Below are 19,301 nucleotides of genomic sequence, written 5' to 3'. Positions count from 1 at the left end.
GAGCTGGATGTGCTTGACATTTCATTCTATTACGTGTATAATGGGAACAGAGATAGACAAGGAGTCGTAGTAATAGAGAGATTAAAATGATGGATGTTGCCTTATGTGTGGGGTCAGTTCCATGTCTGAGAGGCAAGGAGTTAAACAGTGAAGGCTGTACAGAGCACTGTGTTTTAGAGTGGCGTCCTGCGCCGTACACAGAGAATGCTTTTATAAGTACGAAGGTTTCTGATAGTGAAAAACCGATAATAGAGAATAACTGACGTTTTTACAAGGAAAGAGTGTGATTCATTTCTTCCATCCCGTTATTTACCAAGGACAAGAGTGAAAGGAAGAGAAGCAGACATGCTCTTTCACCCTGATATCTCTTCTTCATCATCCTTTCTGTCCTCCTTTACACAGTTTTGAGTTTTAGATAGTTGGTTCGTTCATGTTTGTTATAATCATCCTTTTGTCATTTGCAGTAAGGTTGCGCCATCAGCTGAATACTTAAAACAGTGTGTGTGTGTGTGTGTGTGTGTGTGTGTGTGTGTGTGTGTGTGTGTGTGTGTGTGTGTGTGTGTTAGCTATATAGCCCTTTGTACATTAAAAGAAGTAATAGCAACACCATCTTGGCCTGCTCTGTATTAAATGATTCATGTAATGCACTGGATATCAATATTGTATAGTTTATTCTTTCTATGTTTGGAAAATAACAGGTTTATATAACTTGGCATAAAGATACCATTCCACTGCGCTAAATTTAAGACAAGAGTCCGGTTTGGAATTCAGCGACTAAACAGCACAAGCTAATTCCAACCATACCTTAATTAATTAAACTGGAATTCAAGTTAACAGTAACTGTCAAACAAACATAGCTTAATCTTAATCTTAATTGATTTCATGTTTGGTGATTTGCAGGCTAATTGTGTAAATAATGGATTTTTTTTTTTCAATTATCTTGTCAATTTCAGGAGATTATCACAGTTGCTCACATTGTGCATATCATTTTGGGGGATGTTTTTGGGGCTGGGAAAGTGCGGTAGCGATTGGGGCGCAAGCATCTCTCTACCACCATGTAGATCAATGCCTGGTCATCTTATAAGTATGTTAAGTCACTATGACTGGACTGGATTAGTTTTACATGGTGAGGGGGGGGGGGGGGGGGGGGGGGGTAATGTACTTATTACCAGAGTATCGCTTGTCATTCTATTAAAATAAATTTTTGGGGGGCGGGGTTGGGGGAGCATAACCAACCAACTCTCTCCTATCTCCCCTAGCTACCAACCACAGTGTGTAAGGGCTATCATGTGCTTGCTCTTGAAGCCAGCCCGCTGGATCCTTTGGAACTGCTCCTCATGCTGCGTCGCAGGCAGTGAAACACACTTGGAGGAAAGCACTATCTGCCCTCTTCCGTATGCATGAACTAGCAAACACCCGAAATTGGCTAGTGCCGCTGTGATTGACAGAGAGTATGCAGTCCCTCCCACCTCCCAGTTTTGCTCCGTTGGTTAGCGGCTACTGATAGCTTTGGCATTGCCGGGATATGAACTCACGATTTTCGGCTGATCGTGCAAACGCTTTTCTGTTGCACCACCTGAAAACCCCAATATATTTCACATTATTATCAACTGTGCATTCCCTGGTCTGGTAAATTTGTGCCATCTTTTACCTGCTATACAAGGACCTGTAGAAACAACACCAAGTAATATACGCTCACCGAGCACTTTATTAGGAACACTATTCTAATACTGGGTAGGGCCTCCCTTCGCTCTCAAAACAACCGAAAATCTTCATGGCATGGATTCCACAAAATGTTGGAAACATTCTGATCCATGTTGACATGATTGTGTCCTCAATTCCTGCGGTTTTCATGCTGCGAATGTCCTGTTTTGCCACATCCCAAAGGTATTGGATTCAGATCCGGTGACTGGGAAGGCCACTGAAGAACACTGAACTCATTGTCATGTTCATGAAACCAGTTTGAGATGACTTTTGCTTTGTGACATGGTGCATTATCATGCTTATTTATCATTATCAGTAGCCATTAGAAGATGGGTAAATTGTGGCCGTGAATCACACATGGTGCACATGGTCAGCAACAATACTCAAATAGACTGTGGAATTCAAGGAAATATTGATTGGTATTAATGGACCCAAAGTGTGCCAAGAAAACATTCCATTACACCACCTCCACCAGCCTGGACTGTTGACACAGAGCAGGTTCGGTCCATGGATTCATGCTGCTGGTGCCAAATTCTGACCCAGCCATCTGTGTGCCTCAGCAGAAATCGAGATTTATCAGACCAGCATATGTTTTTCCAGTCTTAAACTGTCCAGTGTTGGTGAGCCTGTGCCCACTGCAGCCTCAGCTTTCTGTTCTTGACTGACAGAAGTGGAACCTGACGTGGTCTTCTGCTGTTGTAGCCCATCCACCTCAAGTCACTGAGATCACATCTTTACCATTCTGATGGATGATGTGAACATTAGCTGAAGCTGATTGCCTGATCTGCATGATTTGATGCATTTCACTGCTGCCACACAATTGGCTGATTAAATCATTGCACAAATGTGTAGGTACTGGTTTTTGGTGAGTTTATGTCCTGTCCAAATCTGCACATTGGTGTTCTGTTATACCATTCGGGATTCTGTTATAGCATGTTGGAAAAGAGATTTTGGGTTTTTGCTTTGGTATAGAGACTGTCCTATCGTGTCCTCCTATTTTCTATCTTTTCTCACCCAAACCAAGCAGTAGTAGAGTTTACAATGCAAAACTAGATAATAAAGAACTTGTCAGAGAAGCTATGCTTCTGGGGTTTTGGGGCAAGTTGCTGAGTTCCTTGCACAGATATAGTGTACTCTATGGTATGGACATGTAACCTAGTAATGATCAAGTACATCTTGTGTGGCTGGATAAGTGGTTAGAATAAAGGTCAAGATAATCCGTTTCTATTCAAATGAGGTGTATGTAGTACACACAGAACCTCTGGTGTTACAATCATTCATACATCATGGAGACACTCCCATCTGTCTGATATTATGCAGATTGCTTATCACACGTGGATCATTTTAATACTTGATATACTTCTTCATTTTCATAAATACTTTCTTTCCATTCTGTCTCCACTATAAAATTCTGTTTAGCACCGAACCACTAAAGTTAGGGCAAGATATTGCTGCACCTGCCAAATCACACACACACACACACACACACACACACACACACACACACACACACACACACACAAAAACGCAACCAGTCAGAATATAAATTAACATTACTCATGCTTTCATGTTTTCCACACACGTCTAGCCTCATTAGTAGTGACAGACAGACTCCACGGAACTTGTTATACTTCATCAGAACTGATTGTGAGAGCACAACTATCTATCTATCTATCTTCTATCTATCCATCATCTACCTATCTATCTATCACAATCCCTCACTTGCCAAGCAGCATGTCTTTAGTCAGTGAGGCATTAACACTTGTTCTTCTACACATATATGAGCACACTTTAACAGTAATGCAGAGTGCTTCTTTTTGGCTTAAACACTAATCCCTGCTCTACCCCCTAATGTTTCCAACAGGTGTCTTGTGTGTGTGTGTGTGTGTGTGTGTGTGTGTGTGTGTGTGTGTGTGTGTGTGTGTGTGTGTGAAGGATTGGACACTGCTATAGCAGCTGTGGCTTGAGAAGAGATCTCTATTTAGTGTATTCACCTCATTAGCATGTGTTATCAGATATACACCTCAAAACGTGCACATGCACACGAACCTGTCAAGCTGTGTAATGCACTCAATCTATGTGAGTGCTATCATCGTATTGTGAAGTAGTGATATTCATTTCGATGCTAATTGTAATCATTTACATTTTTCTGGTTTCAGACTTAAGTCCATGTAAGGGTGGGAAATGTTCAAACAAAACAGTATCACAAACTAAAAAAAAAAAGGTTCAGTGACCTTAGTACTGTAAGCTTGTATTGAAAAAAAGAACGTTCATAAATGTTTTAGTATTATAAGTATTGTAAGTGAGTAGTATATGTTTTTATCAGGGTAAAGACTGAATATCAGAGCAGAAGCTTGTTTTCCTCATGGCTTAGGTTAGGTTTTCTGTAACAAACTGAACTAAATTATTCATCACAAAGAATCATACAGGTTCAAATGTTAGTGAAATTAATAATGATGTCAGTCAGGGTTATAAAACTGATGATACCCATGGTATATCTGGAAAATTCATGGGAATTGCCCAGCTCTCTGTGTTCATGCCATTGATGCTGATGTGAATGTGTTTGTGTCCATTTACAGGGTCCTACAGGACTAGCGGGAGTGCTGGCCCCAATGCCAGTGGTCATGCAGCCTCACCACAGGCTGTATCACTACAACAACACCAGTCAACCAAGCAAAGGGTAAGATGAGCATTTAGAAAAGCTGCCCTTATACCTTCAACCTGAGTGGTGTGGTACGAAACACCCGTTATGTGTTCCAAACAGGCAGGTTAAGGGGCATCCCTACTGAAACACCGCTGCAAGTGGTGTACCTAACACAAGCACCCTGGGGAGACTGGAGTTACAGTAGCAGCCAAACTTTCTGTCTGTTTCTTTCTGTGCACTGATGTTGTTGTAAAGAAGGCTTGCTGGCTCCTCCTCTACTCCCCATCTCCACCCTCCTCCTGCAGAATGCCACCCAGGTTGAGCCAGCATTGGGCTCTCGCGCTTTCTCTGGGGTAACCTGAGTGGTGTTTGGTCAGTCATGCGGAGAGTAGCAGCTCCCTGACTAGTCAGTAATAAGCAGCTGTCAGAGACAGAGAGAGAGAGAAAGAATGTTCGTCAGGGAGAACAGGGCTACCGATGAGGAAACTGGGGAAGAAAGAAAGAGTGCATGAAAGGACGGGAGCTTCAGAAAAAAATACCCGAAAAATAGAGGACACATAAAAGGAGGCAGAATTGGGGGAAGGGGACTTGGTGGATTAGTGCAAGGAGATTAGGAGCTGTGGAATACACATGACGTTCTGAGAGAATTACAGCGACTGGGTGTTGAAGTGAACGTGGTGTAAGGGTAAAGGAATGGAGGAATGAAGTGTGTGTATGTGTGTGTGGGTGGGGGGGGACATGTCTTTATCTCTTCATGGGGACTATATGTCTGCATGTTGATAGGAATGCATTACATTCATGGCCTTGAGAAGACGTTTACGTGGTCCTTTTGAAGAAAATCGCTTTTGTACGCAAACTACTAAACTTTGTTTGAAAAATTAAAAGCGCCGAAAAAGATTTCCATTTTGCAGTTGAGATTAAAGTTGGGGTTAGGGTTAGGCAGATCATTACAGTAAAGCACACATCAATGGAAATACCTCACAAAAATGTAATAAAAGACTAGGAGTGTGTATGTGTGTATAAAACAGAGGGAAAGACAGAACATTGGAGGAATGTGGGAATTCCCCTACTGTCACTTTTGCTTTCAAAATACAGTCACTTGATGCCACCCAGTGGTCAGGAATGTACATCACAACATAGGCTGCATTTACATTGGCAGCCAATTCAGACCCGGTCCCCCATTCAGTATGTTTACATCCTAAAAGTAAACACACCTAATATCAGACCATTTAATTTGTGTCTAAAGACTTGCATACAGTTTTTGTGTTAATTCTGAAGTTGTCATCATTGCTATGCCTCCATCATTGCCAGTACATGTTAAAAATGGAGGGCAGTCTATAGATTCACCGTGAAACATTTGTGTTAGCACATTTGCCACATTTGGGGTTCGATTTCCGCCACTGCCCTGTGTGTGAGGAGTTTCCTCGTGCTGCGGGGGTTTCCTCCGGGTACTCTGGTTTCCTCCCCCAGTCCAAAGACATGCATGGTAGGCTGATTGGCATGTCCAAAGTGTCCGTAGTGTATGAATGGGTGTGTGAATGTGTATGTGATTATGCCCTGTGATGGATTGGCACCCTGTCCAGGGTGTACCCCGCCTTGTGCTCCATGCTCCCTGGGTTAGGCTCCAGGTTCCCCGTGACCCTGAAGTATAAACGGTATAGAAAATGCATGGATGGATGACAGTGTGCTGACATATACTCCACGAGTTTGTGCAAAACTTTATGATCCGTTTGAAATCAAATCCAATGGAGGGCTTCTGAATACATGCTTCAGTAGAAGAGATTAGACATGAGAAAAATCTGACCTTTTGTATAAAGCATTTATCCCAGTCAGTATCATACATTTGCTTGCATTTAAAAAGCGGCCGAATGAAATAGCGCAGAATCTTAAATGTTAAATATTCAGATATTGAACCTTTACTTTCTTTGTTTTGAATATTTCAAAATTGTTAAACTTTCTGTTTATTTCCCATTTCAAATATACTTTTTTTAATCACAGATTTTCACTGTGGTCTCAGAATTTTGGACCCCAGTGTATATGTAAACAGGCAGAGCAAAAATTCAGACCGGTGTCAAAATATCAGAAGTGTGCGTCAAGGCCTGCAGTGTAAAACGCAGTCAGTCTCATCACTGCTCTCAGCATTGATACTTAAAGAGTCTAATATTACAAGTAATTCAGTTGTCAGGAATAATAATGAAGCAAAATCAATCAAAAGATATATTGCATACATTTTGTCTGGACTAACTTGATTGTGTGCTGTGAATGTGTGTTTGTAGTCTGGCGCCATCAATAAAATCCCCCTACAGTGAGGTGGCTCCTATGTGTGGGGCTCCCCCTTGTGGTCAACCGCCACAAAGCAGAGCAATGTACAACCCATCCTTCAACCCTGGAACCTGCATGGATCCTTACATGCGGCCTCCGCAAGGACCCCCATCCCATAGCATGATGGGACACCGTGGCATGCCCCCACCTGAGGGTATGTGCTGCTATCAAACACTTCAAATTTGTAGTTTGTTAAAAGCACCATATAAATTGAAAAAATTTAGTTGATTTGAACTCCCCCAACTCCCCAAGCACTGATTTTACAGAAAAAAGCTGATCCTTGGCCAACAAGTAACGAACACAATTGCAGTACTTTATGACTCATTAGAGAAACTGGTTTTACAGGCAGTGACTTTACTCAAGTGTTACTAGGTTAGCTTTTTTGCAAAGCACATTGCTCCATTCTAAGACCTTTCACTGTTTATGAATCAGCATGAATTCTTTAGTAGACATTATTCAGAGACCCATTGAGAAATATTTCTTTCTAGCCAGTAGCAGTATTTCATGTTTAGTCTTTATTCTGTGTGTTTTAGGAGGTAATGGTACCCCCTACTGTAACCAGAGTAACATGATAGCGCATCATGGCTTTCCTCACAACCAGTCAGGCCCGGAACACTTGGGTTCAGGAGATGGTGAGACGGCACTCGCATTGGTTCTTAAGTAACATAGAATAAGGTGAAACCTATTCTATGAATCTATAATCATCTGCATACCACATTTACGCTTTCTATTTGATATTATTTTCCTTTATTTACTTTTCATTTAAGAAGGCATGTTATTAAGAACAATGTCTTATTTACAGTGTGCTCTGGCTACCTGAAAGGAGGGGGAAATGTTTTTTGTTTTTTTTTAAATTACATAAAACAGGATAAACACACTAGTAAAAGCAACAATTACACTGAGAAGGTGAATAACAAAATGAGAAACGTGAATGACAAAAACAACAAAGGTACCATAGCACAATATAGAAGCATAGCTACAAAATTCAAAGTCTGTAGTGCTTAGTTGACGGAAACGTTAATAGAGAACCAATAAGGAATCCTTTTGCTCGTTCACCAGGTTCTCGTTTCTCCACCCCACGTTCCATACTGAAGTTGAGCAAGAAGCGAGCGCTGTCCATCTCTCCTCTGTCTGATACAAGCGTGGACCTGCAGACAGTCATTCGCACATCTCCCAACTCTCTGGTGGCATTTGTTAATTCTCGCTGTGGGCAAAATGCTGCTAGCTCATATGGACACCTATCTGTGGGAGCTTTGAGGTAAATGGCACGTTGTACGATTTCAGTGTCAAAGATGTTCAGTGCATAGGCCATGCCTCCATATACAGTGAGGGAAAAAAGTATTTGATCCCCTGCTGATTTTGTACGTTTGCCCACTGACAAAGAAATGATCAGTCTATAATTTTAATGGTAGTTGTATTTGAACAGTGAGAGACAGAATAACAACAAAAAAATCCAGAAAAACGCACGTCAAAAATGATATAAATTAATTTGCATTTTAATGAGGGAAAAAAGTATTTGACCCCCTCTCAATCAGAAAGATTTCTGGCTCCCAGGTGTCTTTTATACAGGTAACGAGCTGAGATTAGGAGCACACTCTTAAAGGGAGTGCTCCTAATATCAGTTTGTTACCTGTATAAAAGACACCTGTCCACAGAAGCAATCAATCAATCAGATTCCAAACTCTCCACCATGGCCAAGACCAAAGAGCTCTCCAAGGATGTCAGGGACAAGACTGTAGACCTACACAAGTCTGCAATGGGCTACAAGACCATTGCCAAGCGGCTTGGTGAGAAGGGGACAACAGTTGGTGCGATTATTCGCAAATGGAAGAAGCACAAAAGAACTGTCAATCTCCCTCGGCCTGGGGCTCCATGCAAGATCTCACCTCGTGGAGTTGCATTGATCATGAGAACAGTGAGGAATCAGCCCAGAACTACACGGGAGGATCTTGTCAATGATCTCAAGGCAGCTGGGACCATAGTCACCAAGAAAACAATTGGTAACACACTACGCCGTGAAGGACTGAAATCCTGCAGCACCCGCAAGGTCCGCTGCTCAAGAAAACACATATACATGCCCGTCTGAAGTTTGCCAATGAACATCTGAATGATTCAGAGGACAACTGGGTGAAAGTGTTGTGGTCAGATGAGACCAAAATGGAGCTCTTTGGCATCAACTCAACTCGCCGTGTTTGGAGGAGGAGGAATGCTGCCTATGACCCCTGGAACACCATCCCCACCGTCAAACATGGAGGTGGAAACACTATGCTTTGGGGGTGTTTCTCTGCTAAGGGGACAGGACAACTTCACCGCATCAAAGGGACGATGGACGGGGCCATGTACCGTCAAATCTTGGGTGAAAACCTCCTTCCCTCAGACAGGGCATTGAAAATGGGTCGTGGATGGATATTCCAGCATGACAGTGACCCAAAACACACGGCCAAGGCAACAAAGGAGTGGCTCAAGAAGAAGCACATTAAGGTCCTGGAGTGACCTAGGCAGTCTCCAGACCTAAATCCCATAGAAAATCTGTGGAGAGAGCTGAAGGTTCGAGTTGCCAAATTTCAGCCTCGAAACCTTAATGATTTGGAGAAGATCTGCAAAGAGGAGTGGGACAAAATCCCTCCTGAGATGTGTGCAAACCTGGTGGCCAACCACAAGAAACGTCTGACCTCTGTGATTGCCAACAAGGGTTTTGCCACCAAGTACTAAGTCATGTTTTGCAGAGGGGTCAAATACTTATTTCCCTCATTAAAATGCAAATCAATTTATAACATTTTTGACATGCGTTTTTCTGGATTTTCTTATTGTTATTCTGTCTCTCACTGTTCAAATAAATCTACCATTAAAATTATAGACAGATCATTTCTTTGTCAGTGGGCAAACGTACAAAATCAGCAGGGGATCAAATACTTTTTTCCCTCACTGTAGTATTCGACACAGTAACGGGCCACACCCAGAAAGCCAAGTAGGAATACTGAAAGCACTTAAGTGTAACTGCTGTTACATGAGAGAACATCTGATATTTTGCTGAGTATCTGAAACTATTTCTTCCTATGTAGTCCATCAATGGGTTACCCAAGCGCAACAAACTACCAGTCCAGGCCTCAAGGGAGCATGTACGGAACTCCACTTGGCCATACCCCTGCTCCCTGCCATGGACTCCCAACTCGCCTGCCTCCACACAACCCCCGCCTGCATGCACCTCCAAAACATGGACATGTAAATAAGAACTTTTGCGTTCGTACCATTTTAGTGCAGCCTGCTGGGACTTGGGAGTTGACTTGGGAGTTGACTGATAATGGTATGTGTGTGTGTCTAGCTGAAGACAGAACCTATCATAGGTAGTGTGATGGATGGCATTAATGTGAAGAGTTTAGAAGAGCATTCAGAAGGAGATGTGGCCAGTCCATCTTCCAGTGGAACACAGGTACTGCAACCTAACTATTCAAAATTCACAGATAATATTTATTTCTCTGAGTATTCAGGCCTTGTAACTGTTTGTCAACTGTTAGACTGTTCAGGCGGTCTTGGAACGGTTGTTTTGGTCTACACTTGAGTGCAGTTGCTATGTTTTCAGCTTCCCAAAAAAAAACATACCAAAGAAGAAGAATGCACCAGGGTTTGATTCAAACAGAGTAAATGCTGCATATATGAAAATACCCTTAGGTTAAAATTTTCTCTATAAATTAGAGCTGCAACAACTAATCGATAATAATTGATTATGAAAATCGTTGTCAACTAATCACATTATTGATTAGTTGGTCTGAACACGGTACGTTTACTCACTACGTTACTTCTGTTCCGAAAACACGGTTCGGAGAGTAAATACTATAGTTGTGTCCAAAAATGAAGTACTGAACACTTACACTATGCACTATGTACTCTACCGTCTAGGGCAGTGTTTCCGCAGACCCCTAGTGGTCAGTGGTGTAATTGCAGGGGGTCCATAGGAAAGTTTTAAAAATGTTTACATAATATTATATATTTTTCAGTTAAAAACTTATCAAAATATATTCAAATGAGTCGTATATATTTTCAGCTGAGCTGACGATCATTCGTTGATGGATTTATTTTAAATTTATTTACAAATGAAATGATAATTTGCAAAAACCTATGAGTGGTAGACAAGTTCAAGTGTCGCATTGATGGATAAAATAAAAAAAAAGATCATTCAGAGAGTCAAATTAAATGTCACACCAACAATAATATGTAATTGAACCTGGTATTTGACCCAATCACTGGGGAATGACAGGTAATACCAATTAACCAGGAATTGCTAGGACTGTAGAACCCAGTACTTTTTGTGCATCCATAAAAAGTAATGCATAAATACCATATATATATATATATATATATATATATATATATATATATATATATATATATATATATATATATATATATACATAAAGTATTTATGCATTACTTTTTATAGATGCAAGAAAAGCATGGAATTAAACCACAGTACTAAATTAATAATATATATTCTGGTGTGTGTCTGTGTTCAGTCTTATATAATTGGACAAATAGTGAAAATTTTTAGTCTATTTACATTTAGTATATTTGTAACACTCAATTTGTGGATTTTATTTTAAATAAATGGGGGGGGGAAAGGTACTGGAAGTTTGCCCCCCCATCCAATTAATCGATAAGTTGAAAAAATAATCGGCCAACTATTCGATTATGAAAATCATCATTAGTTGCAGCTCTAATATAAGTATGTTTTTTAAAAGACAACAGTTCAAAAAATTTTATAATACGTGATGAAGTACTTTGTACGACATGGTTAGTGAACAAGATGCTTGTTTTTATAATCTATAACATGTGTTGCCTCTAGGATCCTCTTCTTGGGCTTCTGGAGGGCAGAGATGATTTAGACAAAGAGGAGAAACCAGAGCCGGAAGCCATCTATGAGACCAACTGCCACTGGGAGAGCTGCAGCAAGGAGTTTGACACCCAGGAACAACTTGTGCATGTAAGACAGAAAAAATGATAGTATGGCGGGGCAGAGATTCTGTGTGGGAGCCTTTGTGTGGTTATTTATGTCATTTCCATCTATTTTGCCTTTTTATTCCATCTTCACTGACTAATTTATTTAATTGTCTCTCCCTCCAGCACATCAATAATGAGCATATCCATGGCGAGAAGAAAGAATTCGTGTGCCACTGGAAGGACTGCTCTCGTGAGCAGAGACCATTTAAGGCTCAGTATATGCTGGTGGTTCATATGCGTAGACACACTGGCGAGAAACCTCACAAGTGCACTGTGAGTATCCGTGTGACTCATGCTGTAATATTTTATATACAGTCTCTGCAAACCATAACATTATCTTTGACCATGTTATCGTGTGCCTTAGTTTGAGGGTTGCAACAAAGCATACTCTCGTCTGGAGAACCTGAAAACACACCTGCGCTCACACACTGGTGAGAAGCCATACGTATGTGAGCATGAGGGATGTAACAAGGCTTTCTCTAATGCCTCAGACCGTGCAAAGCACCAGAACAGAACACACTCAAATGAGGTAGACGCTAAAGACAAACAAAAGTATGACACACAAAATAAGACATATGCAGTGAAATATATTTTACTGTGTATTTTACATACACACCTGCTTCTAATCCTTAGAAACCCTATGTGTGCAAAATCCCTGGATGTACAAAGCGTTACACAGACCCAAGCTCCCTGCGCAAGCATGTAAAGACAGTTCATGGACCTGAGGCTCACATCACTAAGAAACATCGTGGCGACACTGGACCTCGACCGCCAGGTTCTGCTCTGACCTCTGCAGGTCAAAGTTCCGAGCTGATGGTAGAGAAAGAGGAAAGGACCAGAGAGGACTGCAAACTTCTGGCTCCTGAAAATACACTAGTGAGATATATATATATATATATTTTTTCCATATACACTCTCAGTTGTCTCTAAGTTACTCTCACTGTTTAACATCTGCATGTTTTTTAGAATGCTTTAAAATCATATCACAATGTTTTTGCTCTGTTATGACTGGTCTACTTCTGTCTGCTGTGGATACACCAGAAGTCTCAGCCAAGTCCTGGAGGCCAGTCATCCTGCAGTAGTGAACGCTCACCATTAGGGAGTGCAAACAACAACGACAGTGGTGTGGAGATGAACCTGAATGCAGCAGGTAGTCTGGAAGACTTGACAGCAGTGGAAGATGGAGGGGGCAACAGCGTGGCTGAGTCTAATGGGGGAGTGGTTTCTGGGGGTATAGGTATGTCTGCACAGGCCCTGAAGAGGCTGGAGAACTTGAAAATTGATAAACTAAAGCAGATCCGCCGTCAGACCCCACCAGGCCGGGGTACAGTAAATAAATTACCAGCACTTTCAGGTATGGGAGATCTTGAAAATCAGTGACGTACAAATCTGATGAAATTACATAATGCATTCATTTCTTAACTGAAATTTTCTCCTGAATATTCCACTTAATTTGATTTTAGTAGCACAATTACATAACTAACTTTCTCTTTCTCTCCTCAGCATCAAGTGAGATGATCGGCATATGTGGTCCCTCTCCTTTGCTTTCTAATCGTCGAGTGATGGAGCTCTCTAACCCAGACCTGGGTGGAGGTGGTATGAGTGGAATTGGCAGAATGGTTATGCCTTGCCCACCCAGTGACCGCCGTGGAAGTGGTACCAGTAGTTTAAGCTCTGCCTACACTGTGAGCCGCCGTTCCTCTGTGGTTTCCCCCTACTTATCAAGTCGCCGCTCAAGTGAAGTATCTCAGGTGGGCACAGGTGGGCACTGCCATTCTGTCATTGGAAATGATGTGGGTGGGGACCAATTATCACCTGAGAGCAGCCACAGAACTGGTTTGTGCCAGAGCACCAGTGGATTACCAGGTCTACCAAGTCTTACCCCTGCAGAACAATATAGTTTGAAAGCTAAATATGCAGCAGCAACTGGTGGACCACCACCAACACCTCTACCCAATATGGAGCAGCCTGGTACCCCCAGAAGACGTAGTGGTTTCTTGAGTGAGTATGATGGTCAGCCACTCCCACCATTCCTACATCAAGTGGGAACCAGGAGAAACAGTGCCAACACGGAGTATGGAACAGGGGTTATTTACCCACACCAGGCTCCTGGCAATGACATACGACGTGCCAGTGATCCTGTGCGCTCTGGAGCTGACCCACAAGGCCTACCCAAAGTGCAGCGCTTTAACAGCCTGAGTAACATGACATTGATGGGCCGTCGTAATGCCTTGCAGCACTGTGGCTCTGATGCCAACATCACCAGACACATGTATTCACCAAGACCACCAAGTATTACTGAGAACGTGATGATGGAGGCCATGGCAGTGGAGCCTCAGAGGAATACCATAGAAGGCCGGGACCATGGAACTATGATGCAAGGTGCCGACAGGGCCTACATGGGCTACCAGCAGTCTCAGTCCCATCCTCATGCTGGTGACCAGCTATCTCCTGGAAATGAAGGCATGGGATGCTTGGAGCCATCCTACCCATTACAGATCCAGGGGCAGTACCACAGTCAACGTGGAAATATAGGTGTTGGGGAAACTATGGGTCAGAATGAGATTTCAAAAACTCTCCTCCAGCAAGCTGAGTACAGTATGAGCACCTGTCAGCTCAGCCCCTCTGGGCCACACTACCCTGGCTTGGGGCAGCCTAGTGAGGGATCAGGACCCTGGCGACAAAATGGCCAGCTCCACAATCCTCATGTGGGTATGCAATCAGCTATGCAGTTCCAAGACACAGGAATGCAGGGACAACAGTATTCTCAAGGTTTGTATGATCCCAACACTGATCCTAACCATCAGAGGGTCACTATCAAACCAGAACAGTTCCATTCACACATGGGAGGCTCCAGTGCCTGCCAAAATGCCAAGGCTCTTCAACAGCATCGCCAGCCTAGCACTATGGAGGTATGCCAGCAAGGGTATGCACCACAAACAAAAGAGCATGGTTTAATCAGCAAATCTTCCAACCCCAGCTGTGACTTTATCCATGCTCAGATCAAGACCCAAACTGATCATCGTCAACAGCAAAACCAGGTTGGATCATTCCTCCATGGAGGAAGTTTGAGTCTTGGCTGTGCAGGCTCTGTGTTGGCTGAGGACCGGAGGTCACAGACTCCAATGCTGCAGGTGAAGGAGATGATGGTACGAAACTATGTGCAATCACAACAGGCACTCCTTTGGGAGCAGCAGCAGCAAGAGCAACAAACAGCAAATACTAGTCACCCTCGGAAGCCAGAAAGCATGGAGATGGGAGCACAGCCAGCAATGATGCAGCATAGCCCCCAAGATCAGCAACTTAATCAAAACATCTATCATAACAGTTACCAGGGTTACTCAAATCAGAATGTCATGAGTCCCTCAAGACACAGTCAATCATCCAGCTCAGTGCCAGTCAAGGAACAGATGACTGGAATGCAGGATTCCTCCTACAGCCATGATGTGGTGCCACATCCACCTCAGGGTCGAAAGCCTCTGAGTCGCCAGAATAGTCTTTCCCAGCAGGCAAATGGAGCATACCTAAGCAGCCCACCTAACTTAAGTCCTGGTCATAATACTGCCAGTCCCAGGAGAAGTGTCAGGTTACCACCTGTTCATCAACAGCAGCAACACACTGATAACTTCTATTACTCTGGCCAGATCCACATGCACCACAACATGGATAAGTCTCTGGAACCCCATGATGTCTCCTGCCGGACCCAGCAGCACCTTGCTGGAATAGAGCCCTCAACGAAGGCTGCTTCATTGGCATATCCCCAGTCTGCATCTATGTCAAATACACTTGAGAACCTGGACTTGGAGAATGCTCAAATTGACTTTGCTTCCATTATTGAGGATCCAGATCCTTCATCCTACAGCCCAGTAAATCCAGTTGTGGGACACCAGTCATCCTCCCAGGACTCCTCCCGTCTTACCACTCCACAAAACTCCATCACCCTTCCCTCCAACCTATCTAATATGGCAGTTGGAGATATGACCTCCATGCTGACATCCCTTGCTGGGGAAAACAAGTATTTGAACACACTGACTTGAAGAATCGCTTTACATGTTTCAGAGTGTTGTAAGTCATAGACTATCATTCTGGCTATATCAACATCCAATGGCCTAATTAGACTCCTGATATACATTCAGTGAAACAGTGGTTACTCTGGACCTTCCTATACTCACTGTCTCAAGTGAGTCTTACTAGACGGGCCAGGTTTCTGTAGAGGGCTGATTCTGCTTATCTATTTCTATTTGTTTTTGTTTTATTTGTTTAATAAACATCGCCTTGGGTTTCATTATCAAGACTAAAATGGTATTTCAGTTACCATGCTGGGAGGGTTAGTAATAAAACACTTTGTTTAAATGTAAATACCATTTACCTTTATATTAGCAATGGAATTTAAACTGAGACAATGATAGAAGAAAAACTTATCTTCTGCATGATAAAAATTTATGGCAACTAGGAAGAGTTAGAGAGAGCACATTTCCTTTCTGAGGTACTAGAAAAGCTCAGTTATCATAAATGGTAGAACACGTCTGAAGTGCCTTTGCCTATCGTGGCTAATGACATGTGCATTACAATGATCATTTTAGAGAATCACAGTCAGACAGGTCAGAGGTACAAAACCCATAATGACCAGTCATAATGCCTATGTGCAGTGCAGTATTCAAAGCCTTATCAGTAGTTATTTTTGATTATTATTATTATTCAAGTGAATGTGGCAAAACAGAAGACCTATGGTTGAATCCAGTGGAACCATTTGATTTAAATTAACTTTCCTGTTTGTCTTTTTTTCTTCTTCTTCTTCTTTGCTCATTCGTGTTCAAACAGGTATTTTTAGTCAAGTGGCACTGATTATCGTTTTTAAATGGTGCCTGGATACACTAAGCCAATTTTGGTCTGACCCCCACAGTTGTTTTTATTTGAAACTGCTATTTCTTGTAAACGTAGATCAGCCACCTGATAGACATTTGTATTTTTATGGTGTTTCCAAGCCTTAAATTTCACCACATCATGTAAATTTAATATTGCACTGACAACAGCACTGAGCTGAATTTTTCTGTTTTGGGTCTTCTAGTACAGTTTATGATTAGTGCATTCAGGCAGTATCCAGGTGACTAACTAAAGGACATACTGTCCTTTGTTTTAGCACATTCATGCGATGCCTCACAATGGCGTGAAGGACTCATTTAAGTATTGAAAACAAGCATATCCCTGTGCTTCACTACAGCTGTTCATGGCATACCAAAGATGATTAGCACTGGGAAGAGTGCATGTGCACCCTTCAATATCAACGTTAATACAGTCATGTTGCCATGCCTCTATAGTGCTGCGATAGAGAATGTAATTTTTCTTAACATTCTTTTTAAATGAAAAAAATTTTTTTTTAGTTTTGTGGATTTTGCATTTCTCTGTGTGTTGTTCTGGCATCTGTCACAGTTTTTTTGTTTGTTTGTTTGTGGGTTTTATTTTTTGTTTTTTTGCTGGCAAAAGAGAATTTAACGTAGCATTGCAAATTCATGATATTAGCAGTTATTACATCTATATACAGGAAATCAAGTGATATATTTTTTTGCATACCATTTTCTACATTTTTATACAAAGTAAAGGTACTATATTCTACCTGTTTATTAATAAACACGGCCTGCGATGGAAGTCTGTGTTGAGTTGTCACATATTCTGTTAGTGAATGATAATTATTTCATGACATTGATAGACCTGAGATAGATATTCTCACTTTACCCTTTAAACACGGCAGAAAAAAAAAAAAAACATTATTCAAATCTACAATAATCTGATCATTTTAACTAAGTTTTGAATGAACTAATTAATCTTTCCGGAGAGTTAATTATGAATTAAGTCACATGAACATTTCAGGAAAGACAATAAATGGGTTCTAGCTTTTCCTGTTCTTACGTGTTATAGCTATTACCAGGATCATGCCGAGACCTTTGGAGATACAGGTGCTCCAAGTTAAAAAAAAAAATGGAGCACATGGAGCAAGATTCTAAAATACCAACTACAGCATGCTCTGCTGAACCACAGCAACCGATATTCTAGCAAAATATTACAGACCACACCGTTATATGATCACATTGGAATGTCTCAAATTACATAATAAATGTTTTTGGATTGAAAAGTGAACTAAGCAACCTAGCCCTGAATAAAAATGTATGCATCCATGTTCATTAACTACTTTATACTGATCAGGGTGACAGTAGTTCCATCCTCTTAATTAATGTTCCTGTCCAGTTTCAATGAACCTGCCTAGCGTCAGTTTCCTGCTCTTGGCTGACAGGATATGGTCTTCTGCTGGTGTAGCCCATCCGCATCACGGTTTGACATCTTGTGCATTCTCGTGTACTTTTTTGCTCAGCAAGGGTGTAAAGAGCTACCATAGCCTTCCTGTCAGCTCTGAACAGTGTGGCAATTCTCCGCTGACCTGTTTCATAAATAAGTTATTTCCACTCAGAGATCTGCTGCTCACTGGATGTTCTTTTGTTTTTCACACTATATAAGGTGAAAACTCTAGAGACTGTTGCATGTGAAAATCATAGGAGTTTTGCAGCTTCTGAAATACTCAAACAATCCTGTCTGGCTCTAACAACTATGCTGTGGTCAAAGTCCTGAGATCACGTTATTTCCACATCGAAACTCTCTGAGGTGAACGCTAACTGAAACTTTTGACCTGTTTCTGCATGATTTTCGGCACTGTATTTCCTCCACTAATAATTGCGTGAATGAGCAGGTGTACCAGTGTTCCTAGTAAGGTTGGGGATTTACATAGATTAATCTATAATTAATCCTTAGCAATATATTAATTTATTAAAACATAGATCATTTTGGACAATGCTAACAATGTACTGGACATTGGGGTTTTTGAAAGCTCTTGAAACACTAGATGGAGCCAGTGCTGAAACCTCAGGGTTTGGGAAAACCAGATACTACAGAGGACATACACAAATGGTAAAAAAAAAAAAAAGAAGAAGAAGAAGAAGAAGAAGAAGTGTGGACCCTTTAGATTGTGGGGGTGGTTGAAATTTGATTCCAAATCTAATGTACATACTTTTAATTAAAACCAATATATGGATTTATATCAGTAGTTTTTACATGAATATAATTGTTTCCTAAAACAAGTACTTTTTATTTAGAAGATCAGAGAAGCAAGCAACATGTGCTTGTTCTATTTGAGAACTTTAAGAAAAGCCTTCTGGTTGAAACTCTCATGAAGCTGGTGGAGATGCTAGGAGTGTGCAAAACTTAATCAGGAATACTGTTATTAAATCATAGAAACTAATGAAAATAAAGAAAACCCTTCTAAAAGCAGGTATGTCTAAACTTTTAAGTAATATTGTATCTCTCTCTCTCTCTCTCTCTCTCTCTCTCTCTCTCTCTCTCTCTCTCTCTCTGTGTGTGTGTGTGTGTGTGTGCGTGTGTATTGTCCTATGACCTTGGAGCCCTGGGGTCAGTCCCTATGAGCTTTCACTGTGCCTGTGTGATTGTGCAGCAATAAACAGCAAGAGTGTGCTGATTAGTCTGTAGGCACAAGGCCATATGGTGCCTCAGGTAATCACAGCTGTGCTGATATTCAGTATAACGACACGACTGCGAGCACGATAATGCTTTAATACAAAAGGGTTTTTTT

At 41.6% G+C, this 19,301-nt stretch overlaps 1 protein-coding gene across 3 annotated transcripts in view; it reads left to right on the top strand.

Moving 5' to 3' along the window:
• The window catches only part of gli1 (GLI family zinc finger 1), a 50,815-nt gene extending 33,504 nt beyond the window's left edge, over positions 1-17,311 (top strand). For 2 of the 3 annotated variants that reach the window (XM_017480113.3, XM_017480114.3), the window contains 12 exons: positions 4,284-4,384; positions 6,625-6,824; positions 7,204-7,302; positions 7,730-7,928; positions 9,733-9,892; positions 9,993-10,100; positions 11,511-11,648; positions 11,789-11,938; positions 12,030-12,194; positions 12,299-12,541; positions 12,707-13,019; positions 13,169-17,311. In XM_017480113.3, coding sequence (XP_017335602.1) covers positions 4,317-4,384; positions 6,625-6,824; positions 7,204-7,302; positions 7,730-7,928; positions 9,733-9,892; positions 9,993-10,100; positions 11,511-11,648; positions 11,789-11,938; positions 12,030-12,194; positions 12,299-12,541; positions 12,707-13,019; positions 13,169-15,702 — 4,377 coding nt within the window. In that variant the 5' untranslated portion in view covers positions 4,284-4,316 and the 3' untranslated portion in view covers positions 15,703-17,311. Of the gene's footprint in view, positions 1-4,283; positions 4,385-6,624; positions 6,825-7,203; positions 7,346-7,729; positions 7,929-9,732; positions 9,893-9,992; positions 10,101-11,510; positions 11,649-11,788; positions 11,939-12,029; positions 12,195-12,298; positions 12,542-12,706; positions 13,020-13,168 lie in introns of those variants that run through there. The other variant, XM_047158629.2, reaches the window with a different exon arrangement.
• The last annotated feature ends 1,990 nt before the right edge of the window (positions 17,312-19,301 follow it).

This window comes from Ictalurus punctatus, chromosome 11, assembly GCF_001660625.3.
Source record: "Ictalurus punctatus breed USDA103 chromosome 11, Coco_2.0, whole genome shotgun sequence".
Lineage (NCBI taxonomy): Eukaryota > Metazoa > Chordata > Actinopteri > Siluriformes > Ictaluridae > Ictalurus > Ictalurus punctatus.
Note: the sequence above shows the minus strand (reverse complement) of the source record. Positions and strands in the feature narration are given on the sequence as shown.